The sequence below is a fragment of the Vigna unguiculata genome, chromosome 7, assembly GCF_037176805.1.
Source record: "Vigna unguiculata cultivar grain cowpea cultivar isolate G323 ecotype 2 chromosome 7, ASM3717680v1, whole genome shotgun sequence".
Classification (NCBI taxonomy): domain Eukaryota; kingdom Viridiplantae; phylum Streptophyta; class Magnoliopsida; order Fabales; family Fabaceae; genus Vigna; species Vigna unguiculata.
Window position 1 is genome coordinate 5,619,676 of NC_140798.1, and position 27,011 is coordinate 5,646,686.

The 27,011-nt window shown below is 30.6% G+C and overlaps 1 protein-coding gene across 1 annotated transcript; it reads right to left on the bottom strand.

Annotated features, from left to right (window-relative positions):
* Positions 1-14,511: 14,511 nt before the first annotated feature.
* LOC114192477 (AMMECR1 family) lies at positions 14,512-17,796 on the bottom strand. Its single transcript, XM_028082212.2, has 5 exons — positions 17,500-17,796; positions 16,703-16,822; positions 16,458-16,572; positions 15,138-15,231; positions 14,512-14,959 (listed from the first exon to the last, which is right to left on the bottom strand). Exons 1-5 carry the CDS (start codon positions 17,601-17,603, stop codon positions 14,757-14,759), a joined length of 636 nt encoding a protein of 211 aa, XP_027938013.1. The 5' UTR covers positions 17,604-17,796; the 3' UTR covers positions 14,512-14,756.
* Between the last annotated feature and the right edge of the window lie 9,215 nt (positions 17,797-27,011).

Genomic DNA, 27,011 nt, shown 5'->3' on the forward strand with positions numbered 1-27,011 from the left:
AGTAGTGATCTATGATATAGTAAATAAAATGTGGTTAATATTAGTGACACGATGAGATGATATATCTTATGATGTGGCCAAAATGGTAATTAAAAGTTGTATAAGACAAGTGGAAGATGATAGAAAAACACGCATTCGTTTTGGTCACGTCATACGTGGACGTACTTTGAACACATTTAAAAAAGTATTTAAAAGCTTACCACAACTTCATATACTAACTATTAATTATATCTTAATTTACGGAAAAAGAAATGCAAAAGCTATTGTACCAACACACAAATAGGGTAACGATTCCGACCTAAGAGTACACATGGTTGGACGTCAACATGCCATGCACCATTTTTAATTAGAAATATCAAACTGAGTCGATCTTATTTATATAGACCGATTTATCATGAATTGAATTAAAAAAAGATTAGTTTAATCCAATTCATTTTTTAGTGAGTTAAAAATTTGTAACTCAACTAATCCATCACAGATTGATGAGTTAGTGTATTGGTTCATTTATCAATTTTTTTATTTTTATAATTTATTTATTACATTATAGTGAATCGACTCAATTTATTTTTTATGATAATGGAATCAAAGCGTTTACCTAATTTTTGAGATATTATTATAAAAATAGTAGTTAAAAATTAAAATATCAATGTATATATAAATTTACAAACAAATAAATTAAACATTCAAACTATTTAAATATTATTTAGCAACATTGTAGTATTTAAAATTATCAAATTGTAATATGTATTATCTTTAGTTTAGTTTGTATAGTTGATTTGAGGACATTAATGTATAAACATTATGTTACATAAATATTCAAATTTTTGTAAAATTTATCATTCATATATGTTATTATGACCAAATCCTCTCTTGGGTGTTCCATATGAGACTTAGCTATTATATTACTATAATTTTTGCTTTGTCCTATGGTAGCTCTTTTTTCTTGGTGCAAAAACATTTCCTAGACAAGGTGAACTTTCCTTAATCTAAATTTTTGGAAGTACAAAGGAAGTTTGTAGTATAGGTTGGTTTTATTTCAAAAGTAGTATATGTTACCACTACATTGCACTGTTTCATTTTTTTGCATAATTTAGTTAATGATTTCCATGTAAAATAGATTATATTTAACAATATACCTCTTCTATTTTATGAAATCAAGGATTGTATCGACATCTAAAAACAAGTTAAAAATAGTATTATACATAATATTTCAAAACTGGATATGATATTTGAAATGCTTGGTAGTTTCAATTTATGTTGTATTATGAGGTAAAGTTGGAGAGGTTGTAATCATTGGCTTGTGTGTTTTACCTTTTTTTTTTCCTTAGATTTTCTTTAGTTATTACTCCTTGTAATTCATTTTGGTTTTGTATCTTATTGGAGATATTATTAGCATAGATACATGTTATTAACTTTAGCCAAATAAACTCTAAGATTTTTTTTTAATATTTAAGATAATTTCAGATTAATTGATACACAATAGGAAGTAAACACTTAATTTAAAAAATGTAACATCCACTAAGCATGTGTATCTAGAATGACTTACACTAATATATAATGACCATATTTTTAAAGCTTCCATGGATTAAAATCAATACTATTTTTAAGTTAAAATTATTTTTCTTCCTTTTACATCAACTTTTGATCGACACTAATAAATCATTTTAGGCTTAATTACTTGTTTGCTCTTCATTTTGGTTAGAATGTTTTAAGTTGGTCTCCGCTTTTAAAAAAAGTTTCAATTACGTTTAAACTTTTGAAAAAGTGTTTCAATTAGGTCATTTAAAAAAAATACTAGTGACATTAACAACATATCACGTATCAATCTATTTTTTATTTTATTTTATTTTGTTTTTAAATTTTGTCGTCATGTGTTAAATCCTTGGGATGACATATGGTACTGTCACTTATATGTGACAAGACACCGTCACGTGTCATTGTATTGATTTCAATTTAGTTTTTATATATGCAATGGTTGATCTTGATAAAAAGTTTAAAGGATCAAAATAGTATATTCAAATTTTATATATTTAATTATTATTACTAATATAACAAAAGTATATATAATTTAGTATTGAAATCCTTGTATTTTTTTCTTAAAAAATTATAGTTTTGAAATTGTATTTGATATGAAACTCATTTTAAAAAGGTTTTTCTAATTTCATCTCTTTCCCTGGATATTCCCATATTTGAGAATGTTTTCTTATAATAAGTTTCAAAGAATTAATATGAAACATTATGCCTATAATTCAAAAGAATTAATATGAAACGTTCCACTTATAATTCTTTGAATCTTAAGAAATGATTTCCTAATTTAACAATTGAATTCTTAGTATCATGCTTGAAAATAGGTGAAGAAGTAAATTTGTATTGTTTTCATCTTCTAGGATATCTTCCCTTTTATCACTTTAAAAAGATGAATCTATTATTTTATTTTTCATCAATATAACTATTTAGAAAAAAAAAAATAAGACTAAAAAATAATTTATCAAAATCTAATAAAAAATTGAGAGACGTAATTACTAAAAAAAATATGATAATCAAGTCACATTTAAGAAATGGTTATGAAAAAACATATATAGTACATAACTTTTCTTTTTATATTCATAAGAAAATAAATATACAAAACAATCATAAGATAAAAAAAAAACTAAATATCAAACTAATATTTTTCAAACACGAGTAAGAAGAGTGGTACCTTTTTTATCTTAAAAGAGGATGGATGAGAATTGAGAGCGCGATGAGAATGAATTTATGTCTAACTTTCTATTTCTTTTTTAAAACAAAAAACAAAAGAAGAGATGCAAGAATAATAAATGAATACAATACATGAAAAACTTGAAATAAGAGAGAACAAAAAAAAATCTCAATAAATTTTATTATTTTTTATCATGTTTAATTTTTTATTTTATTATTTATTAATATTAAATATTATGTTATAAAAAAATAAAAATCAATCTAAAAAATTTAAAAAAATTTAAAAAATTTAAAAAATGTTGGGTGGGGGGAGGGGGGGCATGGTCGGGATCTTCTAAGATCTGTCATGCCTTTTTGATTCAATTTAATCTTTATATATGTTTTTTTTTATTTAATTTGATCTTAATTTTTCTCAAAATAGAACAATATTGTCCATCTCCAAATTGAGACGAAATTTATTATTTATATAAATGTTATAATGATATTTTTATCAAAAATGACTTTTTAACATATTACATCATTATATATTATTAATCCATGTTTTGTTGATTCATGTCTTTTTATAAGATTAAAACTAATTAAATATAAATATTTTTACAAAAAAAATAAGTATTTAAAATTAATATATTATTAATTCATTTTTGTTTAATAAGAATGAATTAATTAATATCATTTATACAAATAATAGATTTGATCCCGTTTTAATTAAGACTAAATTATTATTTATATAAATGTTATACTAATATTTATATTAAAATTTAGTAGTAAAAGTCGTGATTAACAAAATACAAGTTAATAATTTATAATAATATAATATATTAAAAAATGTTTTTAATAAAAAAATTACTATAATATTTACATAAATAATAAATTTGGTCTAAAAAACGTAATTAAAACTTTTTAAAAAATAGGAGGCAACTTGAAATATTCCAACGATAGTAGAAACTAAATAAATAATTAAGTCATATATATATATATATATATATATATATATATATATTCCCTATAACTAATATTATTATATTAATTATGGCATATTTTATAAAGTTGAGTTACATCTTGCATGCAGATGGCTCCATAATTGTTACTGTAACCCATTCACCGTCCACATATACATGACTGGGTGATATTAACTGCCATAAAACATGTTCATTGCGGTCTATGATTTATGTTCAACGTGTCGAGATTACATTGAAGTAAAAGAATTTACAGAGAGAGATGCATTGGAGCAATAAGTGTCACCTTAAATGTTGGTGTTTGACGTCTCCATTATTGTCCTTTAATTTGGGTGTATTAGCATTGTCTCAAGGGAAACATATTCGTTACACATCACAATTAAATCACTGTTGACAATTCTAGTAATACTTCATGAAGTCAAGCATTCTAAGCCTTCCAATTCTTGTGATACAAATTCAGGATTCTATCTTCTCTCATTCCAGATTTTTTCTTCCTTACCTTTTCATCACAATTTTCCACTACTACAATCATCATTCATTTCTTTTTTCTAACACTCATTAAATAATAATCATGCTTTTAACACTCATCAATAATAATCCATCTCTTGCATGAATAATATGATCATAAAAAATTAATTTTTAAATTCAATAGGACGAGTGAATACATTCTTTTTATAGTTAATGTTACTTGTTAGATGTGTTAGAGGAGAAAGTAAATCGACTTGAAAATAAATTAAACTTAAATCAACCTATTAATAGAAAAAAAAGAGTAAAACTCTGGGAACATTACATTAGATATATAGCACATCACACATACAGTAATCATATTTATAAAAGTGAGAAGAAGTGGAATTAATGAAGTAAGATATTCGTAAAAGAATTTGGAAGATGATATTTTAGATTATGTGGTGTGCGTGTTTGAGAATGAAGAAGATCCTAAAGATTAAGGAAGAGATGGAAAACACATGGAAGGTTGAGGTGGCAATGGGGCGAACAAAAAGTTTGAGGTATGCGACATGGAAGGATGATGGGACAAAATAAGTATGGGGACAAGGGAGACAGACCCACATGTTTGATAAAGGTTGGAAAAAAGTAGCAGGATTTATGATCATTCATTTTGAGCAAACCTATACCTCTTGCTTGGCAGTTAGCTAATAATAGATTCACATACAACGTGTGCAATTTTAAGTCTTTGGAGGAGAGTTTCATCATTGCATTCCTGTTCTCTCCAACTGTAACCTTTCTTCCTCACACTCCCAACAAACCATTACAACATGCACGCTCTACCTTATAACTCTTAATAAACATATTTTTTAAATTAATTCTATAATCATTTTAATTTAATTATGTTAAATAAATATTTTTAATGTATAAAGTTATTATATTTGAGTTATTTATACCATTTGATACATTATAGTTAGAATACTAATCTTAAATATTATGGAAGTTAAGTGGTCAAGTCAAAATTTAAGAGTGGGATTCTTAGTAGAATAATTACTGAGGGAGAAATTATTGTAGGTGTCATCAATTGTCTCTCCATGGCAGAGAACAAGTGGGCTGGGTCACAATCGAATAAAGAAAATTATACTTTGACTCTCATTTTTTAACTCCCATTTCTTGACTCCCAACCTTTACTCCTTGATGTGACTTAGTGTAGACCATTGATTCTTTCAAAGAAAAAGATAGTGATATATTAATCAATGATTCACACTAATTCACGTAAGGAAGTAAAGAATGAAAGTCAAAATATAGGAGTCATAGTATCATTGTCCTAAGTAAAAAGAGTTATGCTCTGACTAATAACTATAATTTTTGGCCTAATGGTAAATGCTCAATCTTAACATTAAATACCGTTATTTAACACATAAACATATTTGTTTAAAAAGATTATATTTATCCATTTTTAAAATTTAGAAAATAAAATATATCAATTTAAAAAAAAATTAATTTTGCGTTCAAATTTAGAAACTAAAAATATATTTATTATATTAATTAATAAGTCCAAATTTTGTTTCAAGTGTTGTTTCTTTTCTAATATCTCTATCAAAATTACACATTCTCGCAAACTTTAATATTTATATATTTATGCTAAAAGTGTACGGACAGTTATTTGGAGAATGTTTGAGGTGGGTGTGATTAATGTAAGGTGGATGAGCCAACAAGGAAAACATTTGGTTTGGTAACATGTGAAGGTATTTTTCGTTGAAATATGGACAAATATTTGAGCAATTTTACTTTTTATATTCGTATAGTTTTTGTTATCAAAGCTCAATTAATCAGGATAATTCTTACTTATCATTGCTTGGTTGGTCCGATATATGGCTTGAATGTGATTCAATACTTGTTTTCAAAAGCCTAATATTCTCCCCCAGTCTATTAAAAGTTGTTGGAATTGTTATTGGACTATATATAATGTTATTAATTTTTTTATTACTCATTTTTCAAGAAGAAAATAATATATAAATGTAATTTATTTGAAAAGAAATAGAAAAAATAAATTCTTAAAAAGTAAATTTTCAGTTTAATTCAACTATACAAAATCAATTTATAAAATGAGGTTTGTATTAATTTATATATATTATAAGTTTGGCTTATCTTAGTCGATGTTAAATTTTTAACATACTCTTTTCACGTTAAAAATGTACATGTTGAATATGAAATATGAAATTACACATTAATAAGTGATCTAATAGTAAGTGTTATACGATAGATATAACAAATAACAAATTTTTTATAACTTAAAACATAATAAACTTAACAAACAATAAATTTTAAATAATTATGATAATATTTTAAAAATAAATTTTAAGTTTAAGTTAATATAATAAAATTAATTTATAAAAAAAATTACACTCATATATTATAAACTAATTTTGAAATGAAATGAATTGCAAAATATATAAAGTTAAATGAAATGCAAGTATATAAAGTAACTAAACATTTCTATATGATATTTTGAGTGGTGGTTCTTATTTTTTTTCCCCGCTAAAATATTTGTACAGTTCTTTCTATTACTTGATGTGGATATGAATACTTGAAAAGCCCTGTGGGGACAAAAAGTGCAAAAGCACCTTTTCTGACCATAAAGTGATGATATCGAGTTTTACACTAATGTGACGTAAAAATATCTCTTAATCAGGAAACGAGTTAATTTTTCTTGCTTCTAACTTTTATCTAATAAAAATTAAATCACTGACGACATAAATACTTTGAGTTTATATTAATTAAATGATAATTATGATTAGCAAAATTTTATCCATAAGAGAAATTGGCATTTTTTTTTCCTGGCATTAATGTCAAGACATCAATTATTAGTGTACGTCGTACTGCTATAGTATACTTTATAATATTAGTATTTATCTTTTTAGAGAAAAGTTAATTGTACTGTTAAATAAATCCTAATTCTTTTTGTGATTGTAGATGTCTGAAAAGTTTCTAATTTTATATATATAAAAAAAGATTATTTCATACCAATGATATGGTTTAATCTTTTGATATACTCATTTTACAAAATTCTTTAGAATTATCTTTCTTGTATTTTTTCTAAAAATGAAATGTCCAAAGCTGATTTTGAATACACATCATTTGGGTAAATAAATAAACATTGTTTTCATTAAATGCCAAAATTTATTATTTCTCTTTCAAATTTTATTTCAATTCCTTAACCTGGAAAACGTACTATTGATTGCTTGTGTGCAAAGTACTTCGAATCCATTCTCATTCCTTGTAAACTAAATTTGAAATTAGAGGATCTTAGCAAAACCAGTATGAAGAAAGAACACCACCAAATCCATTAAATTTCGGAGATAACAAGAAACAAAAAAACGAAACCCTAGTAATCAGAAGCAATCATTTGTTCATATAAAACATATATTCTTTTATATTTTGTCCATAAAATTTTATAAGGGTGAGAGAAAAGAAGAAGAAAAGAGAAGAGAAGTGTACGATATAAATGAATAATTTATCAAAAGGAAGAACTGTTATAATTAACATGCAAAAATGGCAAAGCTTTTTTTTTTTTCTGTAAAAACATTTGGAGCCAAAGGAAAATCTTGCTATTATAATAATAACCTAAAGGGGAATGATATTTTAACAAAGATAATAACCTAAATTGATCTTGAACCTTGACAAAGAATCTAATTGGAAGAAAGGAAAATCCAAAACACTAAGGACATCAGAAGAAAACGAATTAGGAGCACCCAAAAAAAAAAAATCTTTATTCAACATAATACTAGATTCATTCCAACTCAGTTATTATCTCAGTTACATCAGAATCATAATCCATACATAATATACTCATGCAGAACTATACGATGATGAGAAAATTATGCCCCTCTCTCTCCATATACATATACAGATACATATACATATATATATTTGATTTTTCAGAGGTCACCTCCTGAATCTTGCCAGCAAAGAAGCATTGCAACACATTTTCTGAAGATGTAGAATCTTGCCCTATGTTCTTTGGCGAGTTTACTGCATCTGTGAGCGAAGGACATGAAAGGGTGAAAGAGATGGGAAATGCAGAAGTTGATGACTGTGTTCTTCATTTGTGAGTGATGTTTTTGCAGAATGATTGGTGATGATGATGATATTGAAGGGAGAATGAATGAGAAGAAAGAGAGTGGAAGAATATGTGATTTATAAGCACAACGTACGACTGAATCTGAATTATTTTTTTGTTACACTGTAACCTACATTTTGTGCTCCTGTCTTATCTTGTACAGGTAGGTATTCCATACCATCATCACCATCATAATATTATTACCTCAAATCATTTTTCTTCTGTAATTATACAGTATCATTACAACGTTTTATCACTTTTTAAGGACAAGGTTGTCTTGTTTATATCAACAAAATAAAAAAGGTTAATGTTGAAGTCAATATGAAATTTTTTAATAATAAATCTTGTTGAGTTTGTCTTGGAAGATGTTAATCTATATATAAAATTTTTAACGAATTTTTTTAGTTCAGACTATATTAACTTGGTCTATATATATAGGTCCTAATAACCAAATATCTCTTGATTAATTTAATTATGTCTAACCTTATAATCTTAATTATACTTGGCATTTCATGTAATTGAGATGTACTTATTATTTCAATTTTACTAAATATAATACTAGTTAGATTGTTGGAAATAAACATAGACTATAAGATATATAATCAAATTTACATGGTTTTTTACAAATATACTTTTGATTGTTGATTTATAATATTAAGTTTACTTTTAATCTTGTAAACTCAGTTGGTTAATTTTAATCCTTAAATTCTTCGAACCTTCTAAATTAAATTTTGCAACATCTTGATTGATGACTTAATTTAATTAAATTCATATAATTATACTACTAAGTAATGTTGTAAGTTACACCGGAAATTAATTCCAAAAATTTTGAATTAAAAAAAAAAAGAGTCAACAATATATACATAGAATGAAAACATGTGCAAGATATTAAAATACATGTTATTTTATACTTGTTTTTGTATTAAGTTTTGTTTATGTTTGGTTTTGCCATTGAAATGGTTATTATTATTTATAGAATAAGAAGTTATTGTGCGTAAATATCTGGTGTGTATCACATCATCACCGATCACGATCAAATCATCAACAATGGGTACTTACTTATCACCATTTGTCACCACTAATCACTAAAATGATTATCACGTAACACATTTTTCTGAATCATACTTATAAATAGTGGCTGGGGATATTGCAGCAAATTTCCTAAATTGTTATTGTGGACAAACAACGTGTCATCACTGTGCATGGGAATATCATTTCATTCAAGAATATTGCTATTATATATACCCGTGAGTATCAGAGTGGTTGGTGCTTTGAATTTTCTGCAGGTAAATTCATCTTATTTAGAAGGAAATATTTAGAATTTATCTTATTATAAATATAAACAGATTTATGAATACATTTTTTAAAGAAAAATGTTTCGGGTATAGGAACCAACCATCTATTTCCAACATTTAAATTACCTCCAAGTCCTTTTGTTCAATGTTCTCTTCCGTTCGATTTCTCTGTTCCTTCCTGCTCGATTGGTCAGACGATCGGGGTACCTATCTAGAAGGTTTCAATGCTTAAATCAATTCAAGTTCGATCGGAGTATTGCAATTAATGTTGTAATAAATGCGAGTAAAAAGTCATCACCAACTTGTATTACTTTAATTTACTTTTACCTTACTGATTTAGTTTTGGTGCGGTTGCCTGATCTGAGGACCGTGTGTCCTGACGGTTATCTCCACAAATGTGGAGACAAAGTTCATCTGGAATGAATGCGGAGGCTGTTTGGTCGCGAGCTCCCTTAAAACACTCCAGAGAGATTGTCATATCAACAATCCAAGGGATGGTCTACCTGTAGCAGACGACTTACGGCCGCTTATCCTTGAGCCGTCTGACCGATGGTTTGGCTAGGGATGGCGATACGCCATACAGTACAAAAAATATTAACAAATTATCATTTTATCTTTTTATAAAATTAGTTTCAAAATATTTTATTTAAAAGTGAGTGCATCTTAATATATATTTATAATTATTATTATATGTATGTATGTATAGCTTGTAACCTTATATATCCAACAAATGATTAAGTTATTAATATAAAGGGTATGCGTTTGTATTAATTAAATGACATATATGATATTGTTAACAAAGATTTGCTCTTTTGTATATATTAGAATTTGGCATTAATATCACTGTACATTTAAACATAGGTTGTAGAAGGGAATGGATTAGTATTTTAAAAACCTTTTCTTATTAATAAATTTTCAAATAGCCTTCTTACAACAGTGAATTAAGAAATTAAAATATAAAAAAATAATATCACATGTTAGCATGAAAATATGAAAGAATTTAAAATGTAAAGAGTAAAAAATGTCAATCATCACAACTTTAACGAGTCACTATCTTAAAAGAGATTATAATCATATGTCACGTACGAAATAATACACTCAATCAAAATAAATAAATTTCTTTAAAATTTATGAAAAAATTATACAATCATGCAAAACTCTATTATAAGACCTCTTGTGATTTTTCAAAATATTAAATTAAGACCATGAGATATCGAATTATTTCACCTATTTCATTCGAGTACAAAGTTCTAAGAAACTTTTATGGATTAAAGTTTCAACTCATCTTGAAGAATTAAAAGGTAGAAATTCGATTCTAAATGATTTAAACTAATTAACTCCAAAATTCTTTATGAAAAGCTTTTATAATAGTTTATCTAACGAATTAACAAAATCTTTATTTAAACTAAACTCCAAATAATCAATTATGGCTTAATATAATTGATTGTCTCACTTATAATTAATAATTAGTTATAATATGATTTAATCAATTATTTATAAATCTTTCGCTTAAACAAATAGCTTATGTTTTAATTGATTTATGATGTTTATAAAACATTTAAAAACTATTTCAAAAATATTTAAGGTTCTCTCAAAGGAAAAAACAATTAATATTAATATGCATAAACTAAAAAAAAAAAGTACTAATACATGATTCACACACATCCAGAGATAAAAATATTACACAATTAATTGTTCTAAGATACATAATAAAAACACAAATTATATTTTAAAAAAATTTAAACTTCGCAAGAGTCTCGATAAACAATGTGTCACTTTTTTATGATGACGCAACAAATTCCATGTGATAAGATATGTGGCACATATATAATAGCATAAAATACACTTTCTCCTCCTTTGGGGCATGTACAAAATTAAGAAAATAGATAAAGAAAATTATTTTATTCATTGAAAAACAAGTTCACTATAATATGATACAAGCAAATTGATAGAAGGTCATATATGAAGGCCATATTACACTGAGATTCCCCAAAATTTATATAAATTTCATAATTTTATTATTATCTTTAATTAATTGTAGTGATTATTCAAAAGAATCAAATTTTACGTATTTTTCATCTAAAATATCATAAATTGCATAAATATTTCAAAAGTAAAGCAAATTTAAACAAAAAAAAAAATGTATAACTAATAACCAAATAACTAACAAATGTTATCAAAGTATTAAACCATTGTTACGTATTGAACTTGAAAGATGTGATAAAACATATTCAAGTAACTACTCACTTTTTTAAAATATGTAAAAGTCAATACTTATAGCAAATAAATTAATGGTTTTTTCAAGAGTCCTTCTTTCAGGTTTACATGGTAGTTACTCCTTTGAATAAAGTAGTGTAATAAAGATTTTGGTATAGTGTTTTAACAGTGGAGTTTTTTGGAAAATATCTGGTATATAGAGAATAAGTTAATCTCATATCATATACAAGAGAGATAAAACAGGGAAAGGAAATAAAGAATAGTTAAATCAATATATTTATGGGGAGGTTAGAAATTAAGTTTGATCATATGCAACATTGTAGAAAAACTACAGTTAAAGCTCTCATTTGATATTTTCAAATATTTTCTTGAAAACCATAAAAGTTTGAACCAGTTGAAATGGTTTTTAACTTGTTGAAATGTTTGAATTGATGAAAACAAGATTTAAATCAATTAAAATACTAAAGTTTTTGTTCAGAAAACCATTTTATTATGTTCTAATTGATTAAAATATGAATCAATTGATTAAACCCACCGAAAAATATAATTCATCCAAAAAAAATGCGAATTATGACAATTTTTTAAACTATCACAAATGTAAATGATGACGGTCAAAACCGACACAATATATAAAATAATCGTCACAATTTACACGATTTTTTTAACTATAATTTTAATTGATTAAAATCTATGAAAATACACCGTTTATGAGAAAAAGAACATAACTTGGAAATTGGTTAGGTTTTCATTTGTGAATTTTTATCTCTCCTTATTTAAAAAACATATAGTATTATGCTTGGTTACATGAATAAAAATATACTTTGCTTCCTCATCTTGATTTTGCTTGTTTTTGTTTCTTTGTATTTAAAATGTGAATGTTATTAGTCTATATTTCTATAATTCTACATTGGTCTTGTGATTCTATCATGGCTTCTTCCTTAATTCATCTAGAAATAGAATGAATAGTTTTTTTTGTCTATCTAGACCTTGTGGAGATTTTTTATACAAATATGAAGTTTTAAGTGATTTCAACCCATTAAAATGAATATATGATTTTTGTCTATCTATAGAATGAATAGTAGAACTTTTATTCATAACAAAATTCTCACTATTTCAACCCATTAAAATGTGAATCATCAATTCATTAAAATCATTAAAATGTCATTTTAAGTGATTTGAATAAATTAAATTGAAATTTTTTTAGCAACTCATTTTACAATGTTTAAATCAATTGAAACAGGTCTCAATCTATTCTTTTTATCAGTTTAGCAAATTAGGTTTCTATCTTTAAATGTCTCTAAGATAAATTGAAATAGTTTTTTGAAGTATGTATTTTACACGTAGTCCAACCCTAATGTAACTAACCTCTTCAAAAGAGTCTCAATGACACAGAAATCTTATTCCTTTTCATCCTGTTAGTGGGGCATTTTCTAGTTTTTCTTTTTGGATTTGGACTTAGAATACAAAAGGTTTTGCACAAGTATTGAGAGCTTCACAATTTATATGGTTTTTCCTTCTCTTTATTTCCTAATTTTCGCTAAATAAGGTATGATTGGCTAATGTTTGCAACTACTTGTGTGGGAATTGAATGGTACCTTTACATTGATTTGAGCTATATTTGATTAAAAAGTAAGCTTCTTTTAGTATGAAACAAGATGAATCGGATTCACTTCACTCCTTGATTTAATAGATTTGAACCATGTTAAAAGTGAATTAAGTCATAACCATTTTCTATATAAATTTTGAATTTCTCCGCTTAAATCAATAGCTTTCTTGAACTTTTAAATTGAATAATAATGAATCATAATTAAAACGTATTAAAATAATAAATTAAAAGTGAATCAAAATAATAAATAATTGAATTAAGTCAACTTATTTTGAATATATTATTATATATATAATAAATTGAAAAACAAAACATATTTAAATAAATTAACTCACCTAACTCACTAAACTATGATGATGAGTTTAGTCAAATTGCAAAATTTTACCTCATTATAAGCTAAATTAAGTTTATTTGCATGTGAACCCCTTCAACCCTAATTGGGATAAGGGTGAAGGACAAGTCTTCATTCTCAATCATTGAAGGTATTTAAAGGTGTGGGACAAAGGATTAATAAGGTTGACGTATGTTGGATTTTTCTTCTACATTTATCTTTCATTTGGATTGCTTTATATGTTTACTCCCCACTTGTCCAAACGTTGGGACATCTTAAGATAATGATATATATATATATATATATATATATATATATATATATATATATATATATATATATATATATATATATAATCTACAACTTTGTTAAATTTTTTTGTGATTACATAAAAAGTTTATAGTAATTACACATAATGATTAAATAGAATATATAGAACTGCTCTATATGCGTAATATTGTGAAATTCACTTATTATATAGTTATGATTTAATATATGTGATGCGGATTTTAGAATTTATAGAAAAATATATTAGCCATAACTAATTTTGATATTTGATGTGAAAATAATTACTCACATTTTATCTTTTTATAAAATTAGTTTCAGTTGTTTTTGAAAGGCAAAGATATAGTACATTACTTTCCAAAGTAACAGAGATCTACGAAAAACTCGAGAAACTTTACTAATCCTGAGAGGTGCTGAGATAATAATACATTAACTTTGTTTATATATTGACGTAAAATAAAGTACTTTTTTATTTTTCAACATTGTAAATATATTGATATATTTGTGAACATAGGAGAAAATGAAATTCCTGTAATGAATAAGATTGATGGACAACATTTCAAGCATACAGAAGTTTCATAAACTGCTGAAATAAGTCACATGAAATAAGTTCAAAATCACACAAATTTGAAGAGTATAGAAAAGTTACACCAATCACTTCAGTAGTTAGGGTTAGACAAACATTGGTTCCAACCCTAGGCAAGTGGGTTTTTTTGTCTTGTTTATTTTTTAATTCTATTGTAAATAGAAATCTTTTTCAGCAAATATATTATGCAGCCTTTAGAAAGTTTGGCTGCAGAATTTAGTAGTGAGGTGATTTAGCTGCAAGAATAGGAGCTTCACCTCTTCTCTCCTTCACATAGGAGACGTATTCACTATAATGCATGGTAAACAAGGTGCTTTGGTATCTTGTTAGCTGTAATTGCATCCTAAGTTCATCGGTTATAGGACCATTGTACCCTGATTTACGTATCAAAGAATCAATGGCCTCTGTTTTTGTCCATCCTGAAACCCCAAGCAAAGAAAAACAAGGAATAATGCATCTTCATTTCCACCATGGATGAAACAAATTCACGGAATTTTCAAAAGATGATGTAAATTTATTTGTGGCATCTCAATTTGGTATATCTCAGATATCATTTCCAAAATGTAAAAAGAATATTCAATAGAGAACATAAGTTACCTTCATTGGCAGCCACTTCAGGTAGGTATGTGGCACTACGCCTTGTGCTATACACAGGATCAGAAAATTCAATAATTATACCATGCTTTTCTATCTGCAAATAAACAAACACACACAGTCTAAAAGTGTCATAGAATAAATATTTTATATCACTAAAAATTGTGCATTATCTAACAAACACACATACTGTTTCCTTTCATAGATTGTACCAAAACATTTGCAAACAACAAATTTATAAGAAACGACAGGTCGGCAGAGGAAACCTTCTCAGCAAGTGATAAAACCTTCTTGAACATTCCAACAGCAACTCCTATCAAATCATCAAAATCAGAAGTCTATTGCTTGCAAAAAAACATTGCATGACACTATTAGGGCAGCTAGGTTCCATAGAGCTCCTTCTGTTCAAAGGGAAGGATCAGACCTAATGCTTGAGTCTTAGGGAGGCTGGCTGATTCCAAAATTTGAATCTGTAACCTCTGGATCACTTGTTTCTAACACAACATTACTAGGCCCCATCAAATGTTCCAGAAGTCCATTTTATTGTTCTCACTTTCAACCTTTTTGTTGGGACAACCCTATTGTCCCAATTTATTCATATTTTTTTATTGCTAATAAAAAAAAAGAATAAAACTAGGCCTCATCAAATGTTCCAGAATCCATTTTTCAATCAAGGTCATTTTTAGTTTCTTTCTTCCAAAGTAAACTTCAGTCTTCCTCTATCCTTTCTTAATAAAACTATTTTCTACTTAATTCACTTTTCTCTTAAAGTCTCAAATGTTCTTCTCCTTACAAAACGAATCACTGAAGATAAATTAGAACATTAATACATATGATTCAAGACCAATTTTCTCTTCCAAATTTATTGTGGACAAGGATGATGCTAGCATTTAATCAGATTATGTCAACTACTGAAAATGCCAAAAACTTCCAAAAGAAACATCAAAGCCAAGGGAAAATAGTTATTTGGTTACAATAACAAAGGCAACCTGACCAGGGAATAACTACACCCTACAAATATTTACACAAACTTCTAACAGAAGGCAAAACTTATTTACAAATTTTACAGATCCAGATTTGTAATCCAAATACATAGTTCATAAACACAAAGAAAGAGTTATGTTAGACGTCCGATTATCCAAGAATCACATGAGAAAATAGAGAAAGAGGAAGAACAAAGATGAACAAGAATAACATAGGATTATATGCAAATAGCAGAAATCACATAGGGGGCAAGTTTTTTAAAAGCTCAAAGAAATTGGGGCAAAATAAAGACAAAGGGTAAAATAGACCAGAAACCGAAACAAGCAAATCAGCACATACCTCCCAATCTAGATAATTGTTAGCAGTTTCATAGTCAGTAAGAATAGACACTGTACACTCCAAAAACGGCAGCTCGTTAGCCTGTATGGGTGGAAACCTTCTGTCCCTGAGGGCACTGCAAGATGATTATGCAAGCACAGAACACAAACACATAAGTACTATATTAATGATGCAAGTACGAGGAGCAACGTAGTTAGTTCAAATAAATGTCAACACAACATGAGATACCTATAACATCAACAAACCTGGTCAGTGCATAATCTTTGATTCCATTGATCAAGCTGCGTGCTTCCAGAGTTCCAATGCATCCTCGAAGTCGAGGATCTCCTCCATTCACCACTTTCTTCCATGTAACAAACAATGGGCTAAAAACAAAAACACAGTTGCTTCAAACAAGGACACCATATCATGTCATGTTGTTAACTCACAAGTAGAATTTTGTTTGGCAAAAAAGGATATCCCCAATCAGAAATCATAGATTAATCCCTTACAAGGCAAATAAATTTCTTAACGAATACGTCTTGTAAAATATTCTTCTCCATACCACAGCTCAGCTATAAATTCTGACTTAACTAAACAGAAAACAAATATTTTCTTTCTCTAAACCAAAGACGAAATATTTGTTCCTCCATTTGTAATTAAGTTCTGTTTGGATCAACTCCTCTATAAACAAGAGAGAAAAAAACCTCCCACAAGTTAAAATCAACCCATGCACTTAAACTTTACAGCAGTTATCTTATCTAACTCCTCCAAGAGGTGCGTGGATTGATTTTTAACTTAGAACAAAGCTCAATTTATTTCACCTTTTTCTTCTCTGGGAAGTGACTAAGAAACTTATGACGTTATTTGAGCATATTCCCATGGTAGAACGAGCAAAAATTAAGAAACTTTTAAACATCACAAAATTTAAACAGTAACTCGTCAAAAAACCACAACGATTTTCTTCCCATTCACAAAGAAAAATACATATTATGCCAATAAAGAAAAAAAAATTAAAAACTATTTATAAAAAATAAAAATAAAAAAACGAGAGAGGAATTACTGCTGAGCCTGATCGAAGGCCGGAGGAGGAGCTTCCTGGTTGTTGTAGTGAGCGACGAGGGTGTCGAAGCAGTAAACAACCATTTCCTGGTTCGCCGACACCATTTTTGTGTATTTCTCCGAAAAGGGTCTTCTTGATTCGTTATTGTGTAATTGAAATCAATAATCGGTGGTTGTCGGGGATTTTAGGTTTGGATGAAATAAACTTAACAGAGAGAAGGAAAGAAGGTTTTCCTTTTTCTCTCTCCCAGCTTCTTGCTTGCAAGCAACCAGCACTTTAAATAAATTAATGAAAAAAATATTCAACCTCTCTAACTTTTGTGGTTAAATTATTCAATTTATTTTTCTTTCTTTTTTTATTCCATTTTATCAAGAGGTGTAAACGATAAGGTTGACAAGTTTGGCCAATTTTCAACACTTTTAAGCTTAATAATGTCGGTTTCTTATATATACTATGTTAAGCATATATTACATTGTATATTTAAACGCAGAGTTTTTGAAATATTTAATAATAAATGATATTATGTTTGATTAGTGTGAAAAATAATTTGAAGTCTTAATGACAAAATGTTTCATAAAAATTCACATAAAAGTCTCATCAAAGACAATATGAAGAAACTTGTTTAGAAACAAGATATGGTAAAAAAGATAAGACTTTTACAAAGAATAGACAAAGAACTATTTCTCACATCCTATCCATGAAAAACAACATCTTATTTTCAAAAGAAAACTTATAAACAAAAATGTATGAATAAGTAAGCACAACTTATTAAAATTTGATATCCACGAAAATGAATCTTGTTCAATTGTAGATTAGACAACCTAAGTCAAGTAGAAGAGATGCAACCCATGTATACATATCTTTGTGACATATTATTAACTATGTTGATCTTGACACAGTACTAAACATAAATGTCTAAAAGCTCCGTTTGGCATCGCTAGTGATAAAAAAAAAATTATAGTTAGAAACGTGTGTTTTAACCACTTCATCATATTTCTAGTAGAGAATGCTAGTAAAAACTCACGCAAACTCTAACAACATTACTTTAAAGCACATTAAAAGTAATAAGATAGTGGCATGTGTTTGATTCGACAGATAATATCATAACTTTGGTGTAAATCTCTAAAGTTATAATGCAATATTTTCTAAACATAATGCATTAAATTAAGATAACATTTTTTTATCATCTAAAATATTTGAATATTTTTTTATTTTCTTAAGATGACAAAAAATTAAGAAAACAAAATGAGATAATGGATAGCATACGAAGACATAAACAAAAATAAAAAAAAAATCATAAAGTAATAATTACCTACTGTTAAAATAAATAAGAAATAGAAAATAGTATAAATAGGTGTAAAAAGTTGAATAGAGAGAGGTAGTAAGAAAAGAGAAAAAAAAAGGAAAGAGAAAAAGAAAAAGAGAAAGAGAGAGAAAAGTTTAAAATATTATTGATTTAATTTTAGTGTTACATATGACATGACGACAGAAACATTTTTATTTATTTATTTATTTACATGTTCAGATTAATTAGAAAATGGTTATAATTAAGTAGTTATTAAGACTTTTTCTTATTAGTTAAGATCTTGAATTAATAAGCAATACGAAAGTTTAGACATGTCTTAATCACAAAGGAAGCGATTATTATTGTAATCATTAGAACTTAATTACAAGATTAACAAGTAATCCTTATTTATATAGGCATTATTTTAATATATAAGGCATCTTGAAAAAATGCATAGCTTTACTTGCATAGAATGATCCACAAGACTTGAGTGTCAACAGAGTTTTCTGCAAGTGGATTCTTCCTCATTGGAATCATCATGTGTGACACTCGAAGATCCTAAGATCGTCCACCTCAGGATCTGTGTAAGAACATTTAGCGCCCACCATGGGGCCTCAGTGAAGGTTTTCCTCGACCTAGGCCCTTCAAGGTAACCATCCATAGCCAGGCACAACCCTCCCACGAGATGAAGTCTAACCTACAAGCCACCCTCTATAGCCATATCCAAGCTCTATAGCCTCGAGTGCGTAATAGGGACAGTGTCACGAGGAGGCATTCCACTCCTTGCAGGAGCAACATCAGGCTGAGCTGCAAACCATCAACCAAAAGCTCGCCAACTTTTAAAACTGAGGGTCCCGACCTCTTCTAAGGGCCCCATCACCCATGGTGGAGTTTTGGCAGTCGTCAAACAGCACCAAGTCCACTTGCCAGTCCCAACATAATGTCCCACCCCGTATCCAGCCCCTAGTCCCCATAGAAATAGGGACAATGAGGGGGATGAGCGTAGCCCCCCACCACGAAGTAACCATCAACATGCATTGGGTCACTCTCCAACAAGGAGAGGTAGAGGGGACTGAACCTGGTCCCCTCATTCGGGGGACAGGAGAAGCTCGCGTCGCGCTCGCCACTCTCGGAGAAGCCTAGAGGAGCGACGCTAAAGATGTTGAAATTCGGTTGAATCCCGTCACTACAAAGCGCATTCATGGCAGGGACAACGACGAGATCGACGACGAGCTTCATTTAAGCAAGCCTACTCTCCAATTACCAATGGTTTCCATCCATTCACAACTAGGGTAGCTCGAGCCAAAATCCCTAAAGGAATCACCTTCAATATTCACAAATATGAAGGAACCTTTGACCCAACGACACATCTCTGGGTGTATCATATATAGGTTAGTATCCATACTCAACATGACCGAGTTTTTTGTAGGTTATTTCCCACTACCTTGCATGGCTCTTCCCTAGATTTGTACTACTCGCTGCCTCCAAGCTTAGCCAATTATTTTAGCACTCTAAGCAACAGGTTTAAAGCAAGGTTCATTGATCGTAAAGTTGTGCCTAGTACCTCTACCGCCTTGAAATATGTAAAGCAAGGGGATGTAGAGACTCTCTGCCATTTCATGGAGCAATTCACGACAGCCACTACATCTATACATGACCTCACCACTTTTGTGGTCATGCACGCTTTACTTTGCGGGTTTTTTCTCAAATTCCCTCTTCACGGACAGGCTAACGAGCATGGATGAGGTTCGAGAGCGTGTAACTTGATACATGGCCATTGAGGAAAATCGAACGAGCTAGAAGGGTTTCAACCTCAGCCGCAAACGTTAAAGACATGAAAGGTTCTACACCCCCAAGGCAAATAGCCACATCACATTATCCAAGGTGCACCTTCCTCAACGCCAACCAGGATACCGTCTTGAGAGAGACATGCAACCTGGAGCTCATCCAACTTCCCGAGCCTCGCCCACCCCCTCGTCACGCCAACCTTGACAAGGTATGTGTGTATCATCAAGCTATAGGCCACACCACTAACTAATGCAGATATTTGAAAGACCTTATAGAAGATCTAGTCTGTTTCAGGGCCTTAACTCGCTTTGCACAACAACGGAATAGCTAAAGTCGGGGACAAGGCAGAGGAGTCCAGGGTCGAGGTAAGGGATGCCAAGGATACCAAGGTCGAGGTTGAGGACTAGTGGAACAGCCTAACATGGTCGTACAAACACTAGTAAGTGAGTTACATGATGTCCAACCTCAACAAAGTGCATAGTAGGTGGTACGTAGCCAAATCATACAATTGAACCCCGCTATTGAAACCAGAAAAAATCATCCACACAATAGCGGGAGGTTTCACCGGAGTTGAAAGCTCCAAGGCTGCCTAGAGGTTCTCATCTCGAGGCGTGCCACCTGTCACATTTTTTTATGACGATTTCAGTACTAGTGATTCCAATCAGGACGACTTAGTTGTCATCACACCAACAATTGTCAACTGGCGAGTTCATAAGATACTGATAGACCAGGGGAACTCTGCTAACAATATGTTTTGGTACGCTTTCAAAAACTCCAAGTTGATGTCAAGCTCGTCCAACCTCACTTGAAGCCCCTCCTCCTCTGGTTTGTCGGAGTTAGAGTTCACACTAGGGGCTACATCGACCTTCCAACAACATTTAATGCCACAAAAGTGTATTGTATCATAACGGTCATGTATCTCGTAGTTAAGGTAGATACCTCTTACAACATCTTGATCGGAAGAAAAATTTCAACCAGCTCGAAGTAATGGTATTTATCCCGTACAAGGCCATGAAGTTCCCATTTGAAGACCATTCCTCGATCATAATCGTTAAGATAGACATGAATGAGGCCTGTATGCACCACCCAACTCGACAACACTGCTAACGACGACTTTCACAGATCCCCCACAAACATTGCTTGAAGGCTAGGTGCGTGAACACATCCACCAAGTGGAAACCCCTGACATGGGGACATAACAACTTAGTATAGAGCTCGACCCCAATGTCGAACTTTAGGACGACAATCGACCATCTTTCAATGAGCTTATGCAAGAAGTTCCCCTAGGCTCAGGACCCTCCTAGGTCACTAGGGTAGGTACTAATGTCAAGAAAGAGATAAGATAGTAGATGAAGCGTGTCCTCGCCCAAAAATATTTTTCTTCAACCGTTGCTTCCACAGTTTGAATCTGGTAAAAACATGTGTGTTTGAACAAACGCATTTCTTAAGATGATATACAGTGTTACATTGAAGAAATATAATGTTTTCTTCGACCAGTCATCATAGCCTTATTTTCAACATCAGTTAAAACTACCTAATTCCAAGCTCTCAACATAATCATAGGAGGAAAGAAGCGATTTGTCATCTTGGTAAGATTCACGATCTTCTATAGTATGGTTTGTAATGTTGTATCGAATAACCTCTGATGTATCTATGTTTGCAAGCAACAAAACATCATCATCTTCACTAATACTAATAATCTCCAAGATATATGGAGAGTTGTAACAGAGACCATGAGGATCATTCTGATAATCAAGATTCAATAATTTTAATTAAGACAGAAACAACCTTTCAAACCCATTCTGATCTTTACCCACACCAAAAAATTACTATTGTGATTGTGAAAAAGACACAAACAACCTTTCAAACCCTCAATGACATACAAAATAGGCTTCACTTCTAAAATGTCATCAAGCATAGAGAAATATCTACAGGTCTTGTTCTGTAGATCATACGAAAATATCTCTAACTCATTGAATCATCATGATAGAATTTGGGATATGTTAACCAACTTAACGTACTACTCACACATATACCATTAGGAAAAATGGTGGGAACAACATCACATGTTAAAATAGTTCTCTAAGTGTTCCATAAACAATAAACTCTTATATGTTGTTTTTGAGAACCATTCGTGTGAGTTTCCAAAGACACAACTTGGTAAGTGCAATTCTTTTCCTTGTACCCAAAACAAAACATATACTGACAGTTATAATTCTCCCTGTAACAAAGGCGAACATGTGGGAATTGTCTTTAGAAATGACATTAATGTCTAAATTGTGAATTTGAAAACGGTATATTATAAGTTTTTTTCACACAAGTGCAAAAAGGGTATTTGATCGTGGTTATTTTTACTATTTTTCTCCGGTTTCAGAACCGAGACATATAAAATCGAGGCAAAAAATGATAAGCTTTTGACCTCGGGTGTTACTCGAGGCAAGAAACTCCTTTCTGCCTCGATTCTGCAGAGAATCAAGGACATATACTATATCTTTCTGCTTCGATTCTGCAGAGAATCGAGATCATATATTGCTTTTTTTTGCTACCGTTATGCCACCATAACAGTCACCACCACCGTAAGAAATACTTCAATATAGGCGGCACCGAAGGCCAAGCCAGTCCTTTATTATTGTCCAAAACCAAGCCAATGGGCTTGAAAATCACGGAGATGTGCAGGAGCTGGCTATTGATGGTGGAAGAAATAAAGAAGTGGAATGTGTTTTCAAAATGAAAAAAAAAAGAACGCATTTTCAACTCACCCATTGACAGAAATGGCGGCAGGACGGTGTTTGTAAGTGGGGTAGAAGGCATCACAGAGGCTCGTCAAAGTAGTGGCCACGTTCGTCGGAGTAGAATACTGGTCAACTTTTTGGCCTCAATTCAATTTTTAACCGAGACAAAAAACCCTTTTTGGAACCCATTCAATTTCACTCGAGACCAAATATTACCATAGTGGCATTTTTGAAATATTGATCAACTTTTTGGTATCGATTTTCGCTTCAGTCTAAATAACTTGTCTTCTTTCCTCATCTAGCTTCCACATTATTATCCTTTCTGATACCTATATATTTGTTAACCATTTTTATTATTTTGTTTTTAGAATCATTTTTGTGCATATTGTTACATTGGTGCTTTCATTGACGACATGGCTGAAAACACCCATCTTAAGGAACTTCAGGCCGAGGTTCTTGGCCATTCCGAGGAACTAAAATTTTAACTACCTAATTCCAAACTCTCAACGTAATCATAAGATAAAAGATGTGATATGTCATCTCGATAAGATTCACAATCCTTTATAGTGTTGTTTCTAATGTTATATCGAATAAACTCTTATTCATCCATGTCTCTAAGCAGCACATCATCGTCTTCACTCATACCAATGATCGCAAAGAAATGTGAAGAGTTGTAACCGAAACCATCAGAACCATTATGATAATCAAGATTCAACAATCTTGATCAAGAACTTTCATCATTGAACGTTTTCTTTAGCCACACCACTAAGTTACCCTCATGATGATAAGAAAAACACAAACAACATTTCAACCCTTCAAAGCGACAATAAGTATGTTCCACTTCTGAGGCACCATCAGGCATAAACAAATACCTACATGTCTTTTTCTTGAGATCATAAGACAATATCCTTAACTCCTTCACTTTAAAGATTGTTCTTGGATCACCACGAAAGAATATGGGACATGCCAACAAACATAAAGTACTACTCACACGTATACCATAAGGAAAAAATAGCGAAAATAGCCTCATATGTTAACACAGTTGTCCAAGCGCCCCCTAAACAGCAAACTTTTATATGTTGTTTCTTATAGTCATTTGTGTGAGTTTCCAAAGACACAATTTGGTAGGTACACTCCTTTTCCTCGTAGCCAAAACCAAACATATATGGACAAATATAATTCGCCTTCAACATGGACTAACAACCTTCACCACTTGAAAGTTGTTTTATAGATTCTTTAACTAAAGTTTGGTCAATCACCTTCTTTGTTGCTTCGTCGAGGGTGGACCCTATTTTCAAGCTTATCCCATATTGGGGGAAGGTTAAAGCCCTTGTTTCCCCCACTAGTTTAGATGTGCGTTGTTGTTCACCTTGGGATCAAAGTCCTCTCCTTCTATCATAACATCATTTACTTGGGTTCTTTTGACGTTATTCATTGTCAGCGAGGAATAGGTAGTTTCAAGCTTGTAATGTAGCATTCCCTGGTCGTTTTCTTATCTTTGTGCATCGTTATTATATCTTTTGACGCAGAGGGAAATTTCATGGCGAGGTGCAGGGTAGATACCACTATTCCTAACAAGTTCAACAAGGGTCTCCCAAGCAATACGTTGTACGATGTATGAGCATCGATAACTAAATAACGGACGAGGATGGTCTTGGTCAGGTCTCTTTCTCCAAATGTTGTATGCAAATTAATGTATTCTCTATTGGCTACTCTTTCTCATGAGAAGCCATAAACAGGTTGTCAACACCCAATTTCGTCCGAATTGTTTTTTTTATTACCTTATTTTTATTATTATTATCATTATTATTATCTTATTTTACTTTGATTTTATTATGTCTATTTATCTTTCTTTTTTTTATTATTTCTTTTTTTCTTTGTTTTCAATTTTTTTCATATTTATTTATTTGGAAAAAAAAGTAAAGAAAAAAAAAAGGTGTGGAGCATTCAATTTTCTGCACATGGTAGATTAGCCATTTCCTCATTTGGTGCCCTACCTCGTACATTGGCTGAACTAATGCAAAAAAGGAAACTGTGCATGGTGACTGACCAGAGATGAATGGATTGATTGAAAAAGTGGCTATGCACATGTTGTTGAGCTTGTTTTATATTTTTTGTCGCACCCCTCAAGTTGATACATACACCACAAGTCTTGTTTTGGACTTTATTGCTTACAAACACCACTGCTCTTCCCTGGCTACTTCTCACACCATCATGTTTACTGACTCCACTCCCCCTGCATGTTTTATTGTCACTTTTGGGCTTGTTTTATATTTTACTTCATGCACCTCCCACGATATTCACGCACCATCATATTTTTGTATTCCACTTTTATTCTCCTTAATATAATTTCATCCTTTTATTTATTTGTTTATTTTATTATTATTTAAAAATAAATAAATATATTTGAAAATTATAAAAATTACAAATATAGAAAAAAATTCAAAAAAAAAGTTTTCCTTCTCTTTATTATGTTTGTCTGATCGCTCGCATTGTGTGACACTTATTTTCTAAAAATACTAAAAATATTTTATTTTCTTTTGGTGTTTGTCCGGCCGTTCACGTCGTGTGACACCATTTCTCAAATAATCTAAAAACAAAAAAATACAAAAAATTTCAAAATACAAAATATCAACATTTTCCAACAAATATCATTTAAGAACTACGTGATATGTGATTCTCCACTGTGAGATAGGTAGGAGCAAGGTCAGTCTTTGTCAGGTTCACCTCCAAAAAAACAAATCATTTTCTTAAATAGTGTTCCAAATATCTTTTAAAGAACTACGTAACCCTGATTTCTCATTTTGAATGAGAATACGTAGGACCAAGGTCAATCTTTGTCAGGCCCAAAAAATTTTAAAAAATATTTTGTTTCTTTTAGTATTTTTGTCTTATTATTTTTGGGGAAAAAATAACATTTTGAAAATCACATCAACTTTGCATAATTAATTAAAGGTACCGTCCTCGGGCGGGCGTTGTAGGGTGCTAACACCTTCCCTATGCGTAACCGACTTCCGGATCCAAAATCTAGTTTTTCTCAGACTTGTCTTATCTTTATGGTTTTTCATAGTTTTCCAGAATAATTATGGTGGCGACTCCAAATCTCTTTTTAAAATTTGTTTTCTTTTTTTGGTTCGCCGTCCCGTCGCGATTCTGGTTGCGACACAGGTTCATTGTAAGGGATCATGGCATCCTCCAAGAGTTGGAGCTTCTTGTACGTCTTTCGATAATGTATGTCTATGAAGCTTCATCGGTCAACCGGAATCTTCTTTACTGTAAAGTTTTCCATTTCTATCGTGATGACCATATGGTCGTCTTGCTCAAGGTCCACTCCCTGGAAATCCGAATTCGTAAAGGTTATAGGGGGCATCATTTTCCTGTAATCCCTGGACACGTCGTGCACTGATTGTACCGCGTAGAGGTGCTTTCTCTTTTCTATGGATGATGAGTCGCCCTTAGCAAATCCCTCTGAAATGGTGTTAATGACTCCCTTTAGCGAAGGCCGTTCGTCGTGCCAGTCTCGCCTTCCCTCGTTCTAACATTGGTGTACCCTGACCCGCTGCTCTTATCTTTTATTAGCTTGCCAAATTGGTCGTCTCTCGTCGCTCCTATCATCATCCTTACAAAATTTTATCCTTTCATTTCTTGTTGATCCTTCATTCTCTCTTTTTATTAAACGCCTGAGATGGCCAACCCTGATAAGTTCC

What these genes read in the sequence shown, in the direction of transcription:
- LOC114192477 (XM_028082212.2), bottom strand. Translation starts at nt 17,603, where the DNA reads ATGGTGTCGGCGAACCAGGAAATGGTTGTTTACTGCTTCGACACCCTC. An exon ending in AAAGATTATGCACTGACCAG is followed by an intron (nt 16,573 to 16,702) that starts GTTTGTTGATGT and finishes ATCATCTTGCAG; the next exon opens with TGCCCTCAGGGACAGAAGGT. An exon ending in TGAAGTGGCTGCCAATGAAG is followed by an intron (nt 14,960 to 15,137) that starts GTAACTTATGTT and finishes TTGGGGTTTCAG; the next exon opens with GATGGACAAAAACAGAGGCC.